The sequence below is a fragment of the Orycteropus afer genome, unplaced genomic scaffold, assembly GCF_000298275.1.
Source record: "Orycteropus afer afer isolate SDZICR_OR568_19922 unplaced genomic scaffold, OryAfe1.0 scaffold00362, whole genome shotgun sequence".
Lineage (NCBI taxonomy): Eukaryota > Metazoa > Chordata > Mammalia > Tubulidentata > Orycteropodidae > Orycteropus > Orycteropus afer.
In genome coordinates, this window is record NW_006921949.1 from 2,287,600 (window position 1) to 2,305,144 (window position 17,545).

General features: G+C 32.2%; 1 protein-coding gene across 1 annotated transcript in view; it reads right to left on the minus strand.

The window, feature by feature from the left end:
* Positions 1-2,864: 2,864 nt before the first annotated feature.
* The window catches only part of CENPK (centromere protein K), a 59,486-nt gene continuing 44,805 nt past the window's right edge, over positions 2,865-17,545 (minus strand). Inside the window, exons 5-9 of the mRNA XM_007952855.1 lie at positions 12,107-12,189; positions 11,492-11,590; positions 11,029-11,155; positions 6,281-6,334; positions 2,865-3,023 (exon numbers count right to left, since the gene is read on the minus strand). Coding sequence (XP_007951046.1) covers positions 2,865-3,023; positions 6,281-6,334; positions 11,029-11,155; positions 11,492-11,590; positions 12,107-12,189 — 522 coding nt within the window. The remainder of the gene's footprint in view (positions 3,024-6,280; positions 6,335-11,028; positions 11,156-11,491; positions 11,591-12,106; positions 12,190-17,545) is intronic.

Genomic DNA, 17,545 nt, shown 5'->3' on the forward strand with positions numbered 1-17,545 from the left:
AATATATATATATATATATATATATATATATATATATATATATATATATATATACACACACACACACATAAAGATGGATGTTATTACATTCTGTACAGAATCAAATAGTAAGACAAAATGATGATATTATATGAAAAATTTAGCTATGTATCAAACAATGGTTACCTTTCAGGGGAGATCCAGATTGGAAATGTGGTTAAAGGAGACTTTAGAAATATTGTCATACTTTTAGATATACATGCCATACTTTTTCAAAAAAAGGATCATTCATATAGCACATGTGTAATTAAAAATCAGTTAAAAATTAAAATCTCTACATACTACAAAAAGGGAAATTGAACCCAAACTAGTTGAAAGACAAACTAGAAAAAAATATTAAAAATAAGCACATAGCATATATTTTTCATTATACTAACTGGTGCCATTTCTGAGTCAACATGTCAAACACTGTACAATGATCACAAAGTACTTGATATGCTGCATCTGACAACTGGCAGCATACTGATGTACACATAGAAACATTTTGGAAAAAACACTTTATTGATAAGTTTATTAGTGGGCATTCTAACAAAAATTTACATATTTTTAATGTTTTGACTAGTATACATCAAAAATACAATAGATCATTTCATTTACCATTCCTGATGCAGTTATTATTAGAAGTTATTATTACTAATCATTTAGTAGAAATTTCAGAAAAAAGCTGAGGTAAGAAAAGTTGGGGTAAGAAGATATAAACAATTCAGAAATATAATTATTGGTAAGTGCAACAAAAAAGCAAACTAAAAGCAAATTAAGTAAATAATAAAAACTAAACAAAGGAAAATAAAAATACAGAAATCTTAACAAAGAGGTCAAATAAAACACAGGATAAAACTTAACAGAGTCTTACTAAACTAAGTTGAATTTTCAACTAAATGGAGACTTAGTTTCTTCCAAATCAATATATTCCTACATATTAATCAACAACAAAGTTAAATACACTTGTGATAGACTAAAACAAATTTCTGTTTTTAAGTTAGGTTATTATCACCATCCAGTGTGGGAAAGCTAAAATATGGTATTAGTTTTAGATATTTTACATTATCATGTTTAATAGTCAATGATATAAAAATACACCTAATAAATTTAATTGATTTTCTTAAAACAGTAAATACTGAAGACAGATATAGGTCCTCCACATTTTAAATCATTTCTCAAACAGATTCAAAATCACAAAAGACTTTAAGGGTTACAAACTTAGAAAGACTATAAATCAAGACTAATTCTACTATAATTCACTTGGTTTATATCTGAGATCAAAAGTAGCACATAATCTTCCTATATAAGAAGCCTAGTTTTCTTAGAGCCTTTTACAAGACAAACTTGTTGTTACTGATTTGATTCCAACTGATGGAGACCCTAAAAGACAGAGTAGAATTGCCCCAGAGGGTTTCCAAGACTGAAATCTTTATGGAAGTATCTTTATCCCATGCAGCAGTTAGTGGGTTCAAACTACAGACCTTTTGTTAAGCAAGTGAGCACTTTAACCACTGTACCACCAGCACTCCTTTTATACACGACACTATAAAAAAGATCTTAATAAGTAGATTTACCAGGAAAACATAAAGACTTGCTAAATAAATCACCAAGTAGTTTACTGCGTTTACCCATTTCTTTCTGCACTTTGTAACACAGAGGAGTTCAAGAACAGTAACCTCCTCCGAAGAATTATTGTCAAGTTCACACCACCATACCATCTCTTGCCTCTCTAGTAACTTCAGGAAATAAAAAGTTACTCATTGCTTGGACTCCCAACAGAGTATTCTAAGAAGGTACTTTATATGCCATCTTTCTCCAAAAGAAGATCTCTAAAATACAGATGCATTTGTATTTTCTATAGAAGGGCACTATGTACTTAAAAGATTATTTGCTTCCTTAAAAAAAGAAAAATGAAGAAGAAACTTGGATGATATACAGTAGCAAGATTTTCCAAGAGGTATATATAAAGTCCTCTCAGAAAACTAATGATACTAAATGGCTTCATAATTTTCTGCCTCAGTGTGTATGCAATCATGAATGAATCCTATAATATCTTAATTTATTTACTTGTAAAATAGTCTATTCTATCAATAAAAATATTGTGCCATGTCACTAAAAGGTTAAGAGTCTTTAGATGAGAGAATTTTTTTAAAGAAAATTCACAAAAATTAACAACGTAAAAAATCAATTTTTTTTTGGCAATACCTAGAAGAATCAAGAGTGGTTAAAAATATAGTATCACTTAGTATATAATACATATTAAATATATTTTATGCTAACTTCATCCATTGGTTTTTGATGTTCTAATCTTTAGCAAATCTACAAATAAGGCAGTATAAAGGAAACAGGTTTGCTAAATATTTAAAAAGTATTCTGCCTTCTACGTCCAATACTCTTTCAACTTTAACCACTTGCAAATTAAAAGAACTTTCACTAGATTTCTTATATATAAAGGAGTTAAGTACCAAATGGAATTTCAAATGAAGAAAATAAACTGTTATAAATTCAGGAAGAAAAATATTAGCAACATCATAAATTAGCAAAGAATTTCTAAAAGAATATTGTGTGAGATAAGGTGCATTAAATGTTTCATAGCTGTTAAGTCTACAATAGTTTTTATCTGCATTTTTGCTCACCAGTTTAAAACATGGAAGCACTGACTGAATGAAAAGGACCATTTAAAAATGAACAGATGACAGCAAGTGTCATTTAAGGATAAAAGGAAGATGTACTATGTGCTTTGATTTGCAAATAACATTCTTTATCCAAACAATCCTTAGTGGTTTCATTATCCTTGAATGACAAGATTCTTTAAGACTGCATCAGAGAAGGATAACATCCTTTTACTGATGGAAAGCTTCTAATCTTATTCGCTTTGGATCTTCTGGATGTCTCAAGGCAATTCCATTACGCAGCAGCAGCTCAATATAAGGCGGCCAAAAGGAATCACTAATTTTGACATATGGGTCATGTGGAACATCAAATAATCTATTTATAAGGATCTAGGAAAAAATATTCGAAATATACTTTACTTGGGAAAGAGTTGATACAACTATAATAAAGCATAAATAAAGTTTTTCACCAAAAAAATGTTCATCTCTTTTCTCCTTGAAAGTTGTTTAAATCATAATTTTTATACACTAAAATAATTTATTTTCCTTTTCTAAACACTACAGATTGTGAAGGGAAAAATCTGTAACATGTACTGCTGCATCTTAACTTTGAACTCTTCTTACAAACTGGTTAAAAAAACTTTTATAATTCTCCCAATTATCTTAATATTAATAATTTATTTAAAACAGAAGTTCACTTATAACTTCTAAAAAATAAAAATATGAAACTTTAAAAAATCAACTGAGCACTCAAGAAAATATAAAATTCAAAAGAAAGTAAGCATGTATGTCTTAATATTTGAGGAAAATAAATGACCTAAAAATAAAAAATATTGAGAGGTTACAACCACAAATTGAGAAGTGTTGAGGATTTGTATTAAATTTATATAAGCTTAGAATCTTTCTTTTTGTTTTTAAACTTTTAGGTAATGCAGTATTGTGCATGTAATAATATTTGCCTCTGTTGTCTGTATCTTTTGTGCACATTTTTGTGTCCTCCCTATCCCCATTGTCGCTGTGCTGGTCACACACTCTTTCCATAAGGCCCCTCCTCTCACCCAAATCAACATGTGGAATCCAATCTAAGCTTGGAATCTTTCTTTAGCTCTCATTAAGTTTCTGTTTATGGGGATGGAAATTATAGATATTGATGGTGGCTGCATAATACTACTGATGCAATTTGAATTCACTGAATTGAATTCACTGAATTCAAGTGAAAACATTGAATTGGCAAAGTGTTACCTCTATTTTCGTAAGAATAAATAAATAAACAAATAAACAAACAAACAAATAAATAAATATAAGGCTAGCATTACCCAAACTGCATTCCATGGAATGTCTCCCTAAAGATGTTCTTTGTTCTTCAAAAACAGGGTTTTATGGTCAAATAAGCTTGAGAAAGATTGTCAGTGTGCACTGAGAAACACTGTATTTTCCAAATTCATTGGCATTACAATGCTTTTTACAAAAAACTCCTATTTACAACTCTTTGAATACTAATACTCTAGGAAGCACACACAAAAAAATACTATATATATTCCAATTACTACTGTGTTTCCCCAACTATCTTCGAGTGCCTTTAAAAATTACAAAATCAGGACTCAGAAGAATTAGGGGCAAATTAGTGGCAGACCATGGATTATATTCCATTCTCTGAACTGGTAGGCCAAAGCTTTAACTGAAAGATATAATTATTTTAAGGAATATGGAAAAGTAAAAATATCTCACCAATATAAAGCATCATAGAAATGAATAAAATTAGTATTTCAGCTCTAACCTCACTCATATTTCATATTAATATCACTATCTCAATTCTTAAAATAACATTTTCATCTGTCATTGACTTTGGTTATTCCAAGCCCTACCATCTTGGGAGAAAAGAACTTTTAGTCTTCTTTCTTTTAGGTATCATGACTGAGAATTAAGTATTATGCCCATTTGAAAGTAACTGTTTATTTTAATGTAATTTATCATCTTTCTAGTTTTTCACTTCTAATTTTAATTGTATTAATGGAACTTATAGTAAATGTCAGAAATAGTTAAATGCTAAAAATCGAAATTTAAACTAAACATTTACATTGTTTTATTTCTCATTGAATTGCAGTTAAAGCTTGATTACTTTTATCATTGACAATATAAGCCTAGAAGACAAAAATGTTTTATATAGCATCATATATTTTATTATGATACCAGATAAAAATTACATATGTATTTCACAGTTAACATTTGTCATTAAACATAAATCTGTCATATAAATGACAACTTTTATTTAAAAAAATATATTGTCATCTATGAGAAACAGTAATCATCTTAATTTTAGTACTAAAGTAGTTAGCACCATGTTAAAACGTTCTAATCACAAATCTAACACTTGCATTTTGCTTTTCAAAACAATTATAGTCTGTATTTAAGATAGTCTGAGGCACCAAAACTAGTTTGTTGAACAAAAATGAGCTTACCACTCAAATTATAAAATTACAATGAAACTTGTTTTCTGAAATCACTCTTTATTCTAACCTTAACAGTGACTTTTAAAAAGATACACTAATTGCTAAATATCCTACTTTCCATAGACTATTTTATTTTCCACTCTGCCCAGTTTGCCTTTGGTGGCCATATCAAGATCTTCTAAACTACTTAACACATTTGATAATTTGGCTGAAGTTCAAAAATATCTTTTAAAGCAGGGTGAGGATATATGTAAAAGAAAGTGAATTTAAAAGTAGATAAAGTTAAAATTACTCAGCCCTTACTATATGAAAAATGGCCTAATGTTATTTTTAAAGAAAAACTGTGCACAAATTTGGAACTTTGTGGAAAGAATCCTTAAGCTCATTTACATAGTTTAAATAGAGTGCAGTTGCCAATTAAACATCCCATCAAATACTGGCATAGGATTTTATCATGTAAGTATTACCTAGCTGCAAAAAAATCTTTGAAAATTGTTTACCTATAAAAATATCTCAGGAATATGATTAATGATTAGATTTTAAGGTCAAGTTCTTTTAAAAAGTGACAATACTCTTTCCTATACTTACAAAAAACAATATTATTTCCTGTACCATACAGAAATTAATTTTGTACTAATAATAAACTATGGTAAATATATTTACAAAAGACTGATGTATACCAAAAGATCTGAACCAGTATCTTTTCTTTTTCAAGCCTGTATGTGGAGTCCCTAGGTGGTGCTAACATAATGCCTTCATGTCAATTCCAACTCATAATTATCCTATAGGACAGAGTAGAACTGCTTCATAGGAGTTCCAAGGCTATAAATCTTTGCAAAAGCAGACCACCACCTCTTTCTCCCTTGGAGCAACTGGTGGGTTTGAATTGCCAACCTTTTGATTAGCAGCCAGGTGCTTAACCACTGAACCACCAGAGCATCTTTAATGTGCTCAACTGCTAACCAAAAGGATTGCATTTCAAGTCTACCCAGAGGCATCCGGAAAGAAAGGGCTGACAATCTACTTCCAAAACACTAACCATTGAAAACCCTATCAGGCAATATTCTACTCTGACACACATGGGGTAGTCATGAGTTGGAATCAACTCCAAGGCAACTGAAAACTGGTCTAATTGTTCACAAATCACTAATTAAGAGAAATTTTAGACAGAAGAATTAAACAACACAAAACACTTACCTCTAACATTTCATGGAGTGTTATCAGCTGTGCAGTTGATTCTTGAATGTTTTTCTTTGAAAGAAATGTGAATACAAATAATTAACATTTCAACTCTGCTAATGGCAGAATAGGAGCTCTGGTAGCATAGTGCCTAAGGCACTTGACTGCTCACCAGAAGTCTGGCGGTTCAAACCCACCAGCCACTCCTTGGAAGGAAGGTTGGGCAATCCTACTTCCGTAGTGATACTCGGAAACCCAAGGAGGGGTCACTATGAGTTGGGCCGACTCAACGGCAAACAACAACAACAACAATGGCAGAATATTAGACTATATTTATTATAAGATTTTAAAAATTAATATTACTTAATTGTAATGGCACACGGTTGCTATGAATTGAACTATGTCCTCCCAGAATATGTGTTGAAATCCTAACCCCTAACCTGTGGTTCAAACCCAACAACTGCTCCGTGGGAAGAGGATGAGGCAATCTACTTTTGTAAAGATTTACAGACTTGGAAACTCAATGGGGGTTGCTATGAGTGGGAATGGGAGCTCTGGTAGCATAGTGTTTAAAGCACTTTACTGCTAACCAGAAGGCTGGCGGTTCAAACCCACCAACCTCTCCTCGGAAGGAAAGTTGGGCAATCTACTTCCATGGTGATACCGCCTTGAAAACCCAAGGAAGGGTTGCTATGAGTCGGGTCCAACTTGACAGCATATAGTAACAACAACTTGAATGGGAATTGACTCAATAGTAGTGGATTTGGTTTTGGTAACCTGCCAGTGTGTCTCTGTCTGGGATTAGAGGTTTCCTTTTGCTATGTTAATGAAGCCACAACAGAACAGAGTGGGTTCTAAAGCAAAGCACTTCTCAGTTATCAAAAGAGCAGAACAGATGCAAAGACACACACACACACACACACACACACACACACGGTGAGAAGACAAACAGCAAAGAATGCCAAGGAACACCAAACATTCATTGAGTCGACCAGAAACTAGGAGAGAAGCCCATGAAGGAATTGACATGGCTGAGACCTTGATTCGGACTTTCAGATTTCAGAACTAAGAAAAAATAATTATCTGTTCTTTAAAGGAATACACTTGTGGTATACTCTGTTATGGCAGCATTAGGTAACTAATACAAAAGTGTACTAAATCAAATACTCAAAATTAGATGACTGGAGGAAGATTCATTAACAACCTGTGATATGCAGATGAGACAATCTTGCTTTCTGAAAGTAAAGATGACTTAAAGTACTTACTGATGAAGATCAAAGACTATAGTCTTCAGTATGGATTATACCTCAACATAAAGAAAATGAAAATCCTTGCAACTAGGCCAATAAGCAACATCACAATAAATGGAGAAAAGATTGAAATTGTCAGTGACTTCATTTTACTTGCATCCACAATCAACAACCATGGACGCAGCAGTCAAGAAATCAGACATTGTGGACATCGTATTGCACTGGGCAAGTCTGCTGCAAAAGACCTCTTTAAAGCATTGAAAGAAAAGTAGTCACTTTGAAGACTAAGGTAGGCCTAACCCAAGCTATGGTATTTTTGATTGCCTCATATGCATGCGAAAGCTGGACAATTAATAAGGAAGACCTAAAAAGAGCCTCTGAATTGTGGTGTTGGCGAAGAGTACTGAAAATAAGATGAACTGCCAGAAGAAGGAATACATCTGTCCTCAAAGAAGTGCAGCAGGAATGCTCCTGGGAACTAAGAATGGCTAGACTTCATCTAACCTACATTGGTCATGTTGTCAGAAGGGACTATTCCCTAAAAAAGGATATCATGCTTGATGTAGAGTCAGAGAAAAAGGGAAAGACTCTCAACGAGATGGACTGACACAGAGGCTGCAACGATGTGAGGACGGTGCAGAATTGGGCAGTGTTTTCTTCTGTTGTACATAAGGCCACCAGAATCGGAGCTGACTCGACAGCTCATAACAACAGATGATTTGAAAAGAACTCTTAGAGTAAACAATCTGTACTTAACAATAAAAATAAAAAGAAGTTGAAACATCTTCAATGTCAGTAACAAATTTTATAACTACAAGATACCATTGAAACTATCCATAAACATACAGTAAATTACATCATACATATTAGATATAATCTTATAAAAGGCAGTCTAGTGTTTGAACCCAACAAAAATTTCCCAAAAAATCCCAGACTATACAGCTCAGCAGAAGAACCTGCTTTCCAGGTAATATTGTTTATCTTTCTGTAGCTCAAGACAGTTTCTCACATTAAGTCAACTCAGTGATTCATTTTTTCCTTAGAATGACAGAAAATAAGCCTATTCAATTCCATCCAAGAGTTATTCAAATGTTTGACAACAGCTACTAGGAGCCTAAAATCTTTTCTTGTCCATGTTAAATATCATTAGTTCCTTCAATTACTTTTCATATGCCATAGATTTGAAGGTCCCTCAATAACATGGTTATTCTCTGAATATACTCTAATTTATCTTTTTCCTTTCTTTTTTTAAATCCAGTCTGCACAATGATGTAGGTGACTCAACCACAAGAGGGAAAAAGGAAACACTAGAATTAGTAAACACTAGAATTTTATTCCTTATGTTTAAAGACTGCATTAACTTCTGGGCATCTATTTCACCTTGCTAACTTCTATCAAAGGATACTATCACCTAAGATGATGTATCTCTAGGAGTTCTTCTGGTGGTTCAGTGCCTAAGACACTGACTGCTAACCAGAAGGTTGATGATTTAAACCCAAAAGCCACTCCGTGAAAGGGAGATGGGACAATCTACTCCTGTAAAGATTTATCACCTCAGAAACCCAATGGGGGTCACTATGAGTCAGAATCGACTCCATGACAGAGGGTTGGGTAAGATGATGTATCTAGCTAGGATATAATTCCTTTATTCTTTTAATGTTTTAAACCCAAGAAAGGTATTCTATATATTTCTACTAAATATCATCCTATTTTATTCGGTCCAATTCCTGACAAGCTGAAACAACGGTCCTGATTCTATCATCCAGTATAATACTACAGCCCTGACGGTTTTATATCATTTGCAAATTTTTCTTTCTACTTCTTTATCTAAATTAATGTTAATGAATTAAGCAACATTGGTGAAATAACTTGAGTTAAAGACGAAATCACAAAGCAAATTAGAAAATACTTTTTACCTCAAAGTTAATGAAAATACAACATATGAAAATTTGTAGATTACAGATAAAGCAGTGATTGTTGTTGTTGTTATGTGCCATCGAGTCATGATTAGAGGGAAATTTATACATTTAAATGTTCATTAGAGTTTAAAATCAGTAACCTAGCATCTATTTCAAGAAGTTAAGATAAAGGAATAAATAAAACTCAAATATGAAATAGAAAACAGATGAACAGAGAAAATAAGCAAAGCTAAAATTGGTTCTTTAAAAAGATTAATAAAATTGTTATCTCCAAGAATGACTGATTAAAAAATTGAAAACACAAATTATAAATATGAAATATGATAAAGGAAAGATCACTTATGAACATATAGGCATTGAAAAAATAAGCATGTTCTATAAAATTTGGAGACCTGAAAGATTTTTAACTAGGTCATTAAGCTTTACCATGGCGATGTTGGTTTAAAAAAGACTGAAAGTAACTATTGTAGGCAATTTTGTCATACATTGTTCATACTTGACCTCATTACTCAGTCAATCTGAGATTCCAGGAAGAGAACAGTTAAATAAATATAGGGAAAAGTTGTAGCTATGAAGTAGGTACACATGAAAGCAGAAGATCTAAACTAGAAAAAATGTCTTTCAAAAAGCTGGTTTAGTTTACCAAATAGCTAGCTTTAATTTATATAAATCTTAAGTCTCAATGACCAAGATATGAGTTAAATAATGCTTAACTATTTTATTCACAAAGTCTTGAATATATTTCCTATGTTTCTTGTTTAAGTCTAAAGTCCTTGCATTTCAGATATTAAATGTGAAAAAGAGTAGGTAATAAGAGAAAGAAGAGGAAAAGAAAATTTAGAAAGATAATTTATTAGAGATAAACAATTTCTATGACCAAATTTGTCAACAACAGAAAATACATGCGTATCAAGATATGTCAGTACTGCATTTTTATCTGTTCTGCCTAATGCTCTAAGTGAAAAGGCAGTTGTAATAATTTATTTATAGCAAAAAAAAAAAAAAAAAAGGAGCTAAACTGATTGTTCACAATCTTCTGCCATCCAATTAAATGTCTATTTGGTTTTTTGAAAAAGGTTCATTCCATCATAATAACTATTTCCATAATCAATAACTAACATTTAACAAACATAAACAATATTCTTTTTTAAAAGATACATATGTTTATCATGGAAAATAATGAAAAGCCAAAAGAAACTACAGTTTACTTACAAACCTAGCTCCTGGACATAACCACAATTATGTTTTTTGGTACAATTAAATTAATACAATTTTGTCCTCAGTTTTTTATTCACTTAACGATAAATTATGAGCATTTCCTTAATTTCTTTGATAGTGTTCAATATATTATTTTTAAAAGCTCTGTATTTTTTCCATTATATGAATATAATGAAAAATATATTTAATTTACTCTATTGGATAATTGATTCCAATTTTTCAATTGTGATCACAGAATATTTCTATACATGTATCTATGTGTGTATATCTTAGATACATACGTATAGTAAACACAAAGTCATTGATCAGCAAGTTTCCTTTTGAAATTGAAACAATTTCAAATATGAATACCTACATGAGTATCTGCTCTAAAACTTACCTTTTTCTTTTTAACTTTTCCATCAGGTAGAGGAAAATGGTCTTCTAGAAACTCACCCAAGGTGAACAAGAGCTTCTCCTTATATTCTTTGATATTAAGCATTTTAGTTTTCAGCTCATTTAAGATTCTAGTAGAATGAAAAAAATTAAGAGAAGCATTTAGCTAATAAAATACATATACATATGTAACTGGTTACTCATAAAGTTGATCAAAAACTTTGAATTTCACTGCTTAAACCAAATAACTAGCTTCATGAAGTAATACTCTAATTTAATACATAGAGAAAGTAAACTTAATGATCAAGCCAAGTCCTGGAAATAGACTGTAACTAATGAGTGGCAAAAGTTAGGGCAAGACTCAGGATTACTACCAAAATTTATCTTCCTTTCAATTATGTATTTCTTGTATGTAACAATGAAAATACTTCCCCCTATTTTAAAAACCTAGAACACAAAATTAATACCTTGATTCAGAAAATGGTACAACCTGGTTTTTCAGTTCACTGTATAGTGTATTAAGAGACTCCAGTACTTGTTCTTGTTCGTTCAACCACTGTTGCTCCCTATAAACAGTGGGGGGAGGAGGGGAGACAAATAAAACATTAACTGCTAATTCAACACATATTAGTGACTAATGGTAACTATAACATAAATAAAGGAGCCCTAGTGGCACAGTGGTTAAAGTAAATGGTCTCCAACCAAATGGTCAATGGTTCAAATCTATTAACCACTCCACAAGAGACAAATGTGGCAGTCTGCTTCTATAAAGATCACACCCTTGTTCATATATGTAAGGAAACTTTATTTGCTGGTTACCAGGGGTGGGAGGGGAGGGGAGGGAACACTGCAAAAATAAAAATAAAAATAAAAATAAATAAATAAGGAGCTCTGGTGGTATAGTGCGTCAGGCATATGGCTGCTAAGCAGAAGGTTGGCGGTTCAAATGCACCAGCTGCTCCATGGGAGAAGGTAAAAAAAAGAAATCATAGCATTGGTAACCCTATAGCACAGATGCCCTACAGGGTTGCTATGAGTCAGAATCGACTCAACAGCAATAAATTTTTGTAACATACATATACCTCTCCAAGTCTTCCTTTAACTTTTTATTCTTTGACTGAATAGCAGACAATATCACTTCTAGATCACATTTCAATTTTTGGAACTGGAACGAAATAAACCAAATTAATTATTTAGTCTTTAATCCTATGAACAGTTAAGTCAGTACTTCTGATTTATATTGAAATGAACACATTGGTCTAGGATCAATACTTTAGCTCAGAAATCAATAGCAAACAAACAGTAGAAAATCTATGAAAGGGTAAATATATAGCAGGTGCTAACTTTTTTTTTTTAACATTCCATGGTTAAATACAAAAAATATAAAATGGAGCTTTGAGTAATATATTTTATTTTCATACTAAAAGCAAACTAATGGTGAGTTATCAGTAATCAGGTAGATTGGGTCTCTTTTCTAAGGACACTATACAAAAACAAATGAAAATTATTCATTCAATAGATATTGACTACCAGACATTTCTGATGTTAAGGATTTAGACAGAAAGAATATACTATAGAAATCTAGATCTAAAAATAATAAAGAGTACTGCAAATGTAAAAATGAGGATAAATATATATAATATTTTATTTTTTATTTTTAACTTCTTTAAAAGATAAACAGATATTTAGAGGAAAACAGTAATAATGAAAAATGGTGTCTATAACTTCCAAAGATGCAAATTATATCACAACACCGAATGAAAGAGAGGAAATGGAAGTGTACTGTTTTAAGTTTCTCACATTATATGGGAAGTACAACAACAATAATAATAATATATTGTTTGAAGGTAGGCAGTGGTAAGTTATAGATGTATATGTATAAATACTAAAGCAACCACAAAAATAATGAAATAAGGAGGAATAATAAGAATGGAAATAAAATGGATTAATTTATAAAACTACAAAATTAATCCAAGAAAGTAAGAAAACAGGACAGAGAATAGGTAGAATAAAGATAAAAGTAAAATCAAGAGTGTAGATTTAAACCTAATCATATTGATATTACACTGAATATAAATGGATATGGGAATTAAATTAGAAATCAGTAACAGAAAGTTATCTGCAGAAACGTGCAAGTATCTGGATATTAAAAAGCACACTTCTAAATAATCCACAAGTCAAAGAAGCAATCAACTGGAAAATTATTATGAATTGAATGAAAACAAAATCATTAACATAAAAATTTCTGGGATGAAACAAATGCAGTAGTCAGGGAATTTTTAACACTAAAAACCAATAGTAGGGGAGAAACAAACACAAAGTTCTCAAATTAATGACCTGTTTCATCATAAAAAATTAGAAAAAGAATAAATAAAAATAAGCTGAAGAAAAAACAATAATAATAGATAACAGAAATCAATGTAATAGAAAACAAACAAAATAAAAATAGAGAAAAATCAATGAAACCAAACACTGGTTCTTTGAGAAGGTCAATGAAATTAGGGAGACTCATTATCAACAGCAGGAATGAGAGAGATGGCATCACTACTGATGCTAAAATGGTAACAGGGAGAATGTTATTTATGCAAATAAAATAAACAAATTAGATGAGATACTTTGAAAGTAACAAATTGCCAATGCTCATTTAAAGTAAACTAGAAAACCTGACTAGCCTAAACAAATTAAAATTATAGTTAAAAATCTTCCCACAAAGAAAACTCCAAGCATAGATAGCTTTACTGGTGAATTCAAACAAAACTTCAAGGAAAAAACAATAACAATTGCACATAAACTCTTTTCAAGAGGATGTATTTTTTCTTCTCACTAACATTTTAATTTACTTTTTAAATTTATTTTTTGTTGTTGAGAATATGCACAGAATACACAATTCAACAAATGATGTGCAATTTAGTCACAGAGATTACATTCTTCAAGTTGTACAATCATTCTTACCCTCTTTTTCTGAATCGTTCCTCCACCATTAATATTAACTCATTGACCCCTAAGATTCTTATCTAATCTTTTGAGTAGTTGTGTGAATTTGATCTAACTTTTTATTGTGATTTTGGTAAGGAAAGAATACTTCTAAACTAATTTTAAGAAGCTGCTGTTATCCTAATTATCAAAGTCTGACAAAGGCATAATGAGAAAAGAAAGCCATAAACCAATACATCTCATAAACACAGATGCAAAAATTCTTAATAAAATGTTAGCAAATTAAGTGCAGAAATATATTTTCTTAAAAAAATTACAGTAAACTTATCGTACATTATAATAAACGAGGGGTTAGCCCAAGAATGCAATTAATTAAACCACTGAAATCAACTTAAAAATCAATGTAATTCACCATATTGACAAATTGAAAAAGAAAATATATTTGATCATCTCAATGAATTCAGAAAGAACAAGTAACAAAATTCAGTATTAACTCATGATAAAAGACTTCATAAATTAAAGCAGAAGGAAATTTCCTCAAACTGATCAAACACATCTATATAAAACCTACTAAGTGACATCATGATAAGCAGAGAAAAGTTTGATGTTGTTAAGGATTTCATTTTACCTGGATCCACAATCAAGGTCCACAGAAGCAGCCATCAAGAAATCATGACATGTTACATTGGGTAAATCTGCTGCAAAATACCTCTTTAATGTGTTAAAAACAGAGATGTCACTTTGAGGACTAAGATGACCCTAACTCAAGCCATGGTATTTTCAAATGGTTCATATGCATGCAAAAGCTGTACAATGAATAATAAAGACCAAAGAAGAATTGATGCATTTGAATTTTGGTGTTGGCAAAGAATACTGACTACACGACGGGCTGCCAGAAGAATGAACAATTATGTCTTGGAAAAGGTACAGCCAGAATGTTCCTTAGAAGGGAGGATGGTAAGAATCTGTCTCATGTACTCTGGACATGTTATCAGAAGGGACTAGTCCCTGGAGAAAGACAGCATGCTTGGTAAAGTAGAGGGTCAGTGAAAAAGAAGACCCTCAATAAAATGGATCGACACAGTGGCTACAACAATAGGCTCAAGTAAGCAATGATTGTGAAAATGGCACAGGACTGGGCAGAGTTTCATTCGGTACTGTGTAAAGTCACTAAGAGTTGAAACTGACTTGACTACAGCTAACAACAACCATATCACAATTAATGGTAAAAGAATGAGTGCTTTTGCTTAAAATTATGAACAAGGCAAAAATGTTTATTCTCATCACACCTATTCAGTATTTTACCAGAGATTCTAGTGTAGTACAATAAGCCAAGGAAAAGAAATAAAAAGCATCTAGATTAGAAATAAGTAACTAAAACTGTCTTTGATCTCAGACAACATGATAATTTAGTTAGAAAATCCTACAGAATCTACAAAAAAACTACTAGAATAAAGGAGGTTCAGCGCTCACAGGATACAAGATGATTATATAAAAATACCTATTGTATTTCTATGTACCAGCAATGAGTAATTGGAAATTAAATTTTATAACATACTATTTTAATACTATCAAAAATACAAAATATTAAAGGATAAATCTGACAAAATATGTGCAATACCTGTGCACTGAAAACTACAAAACCTTGGTGGGACAAATTTTAAAAATCCTCAACAGATCATACAGTGCTCATGGATCTGAATTAAGACTCGATATAGTTAAATTCAGGAGTCCTGTGGTACAGTGGTTAAGCATTCAGCTGCTAACTGAATCCACCAGTTCAACCCACCAGCTGATCCGTGGGAGAAAGATACGGCAGTCTACTTCTATAAAGACTTATGGCCTTGGAAAGTCTATGGGACAGCTCTACTCTGTCCTACGGGGTTACTCTGAGTTGGAATCAACTCCACAATGATGGGTTTGGTTTTAGAATGGCTAAATTCAACATTGTTAAATATATCAATTCTCCCATGATTAATTTGTAATTCAGGGCAATCAAAATTTCAGCAAGCTTTTTTTTGGGAGATGGAATGACAAGCTAGTTTTTAAATTTATAGAGAAATATGAAACAATTTTGAAAAAAACAATAAAGTTGGAGAACTCTGATTTTGATTCTTATTACAAAGCTTCAATAAATTCTGACTACAGAATCATGGACATTTCAATCAACTGACACAACACAGTATTTGGTTAAATATAGAAACATAGGCCAAACAAACTAAAATATCTACAGCACTGGTTGGAATTCAGTGAAACAGAATTGGAGAGCCCAGAAACAGATTCACATATATATTTTAAAAATCTACTGCCATTGAGCATTTCCAACTCCAGTGACCCCCAGTTTCCAAAGCTGTAAATCTTTATGGAAGCAGACTGCCTCATCTTTCTTGGTGGGTTTCAACTGCCAACCTCCTGGTTAGAAGCTGCAGCTCCTTATGTACTGACACACATACAGTCAAATGATTTTCAACAAAGATGCCAAGGCAATTCAATGGAAAAAAGATAGGTTTTGTTTTGTTTTTCACATTTCTTATCACATTTGTTTATATGAGGAAAATTGCTAAACATTCTTTTTTTGGGGGAGGGTAGCATTTTATTTCATTTATTAGTTTTTTAAATTGTGAAAGTTTATGGCCTTGGAATGTCTATGGGAGGTTTTGAGTGAAAGTTTTGAATGAAAGTTTACAGAGCAATTGGTTTCCCATTCAACAATTCATATACAGTGTATCCTGAGACAGTCACTGCAGTCTCCACATGTAACAGTACTGTTTCTTCTTCCTCCCTGTGTTTACCTTTTCCCTTCATCCTTCTCTCCTATTCCTTTTGGCCTTCTTAGTTTTATCCCTGGGCAAACACTGCCCTTTTTATCTATATCAGACAGCTGATTATTCTAAGGAGTAGAGACCTTCTTGGTATTATAGTCCGCGTTACAGGCCTATTATTTGGCCAAAAGTTGAACCATAGAGGTGAATTCAGTACCCAGCTTGAAGGCTGTCCCAGGGCCATCGTCTTGGGGATTCCACCAGTCTCTACCAGACCAATAAGCCTGATTTTTTTTCTTTTAAAATGATTTTTATGTTCTGCTGAGCTTTGTTCCACATTTTTCTCCCAATCTACTACTTGAGAAAAGATAGCTTTTTTCAACAATTTGTGCTGGCACAATTAGTATCAATATTAAAAAGGAAAAAGAAAAAGAACACTTTTATTAATAACCCATAAAACCAAAAAAAAAAAAAAAACAACCCACTGCTATCAAGCTGATTCTGACTCATAGCAACCTACAGGACAGAGTAGAACTATTTCATAGTGTTTCCAAGGCTGTAAATCTTGACAGAAGCAAATTGCCTCATCTTTCTCTTGTGGAATAGTTTGTGGGTTCAAAGTGCCAACCTTCTGGTTAGCAGTCCAAAGCTTTAAACACAGCACCACCTCAATGACCCATAAAACTCTCACTCTCTGCCATCGAGTCGGATCCAACTCATAGCAACCCCTCCTTGGGTTTCTGAGGCAGTATCATTACGGAAGTAGGTTGCCCAAACTTCCTTCCGAGGAGTGGCTGGTGGGTTTGAATCACCAGCCTTCTAGAT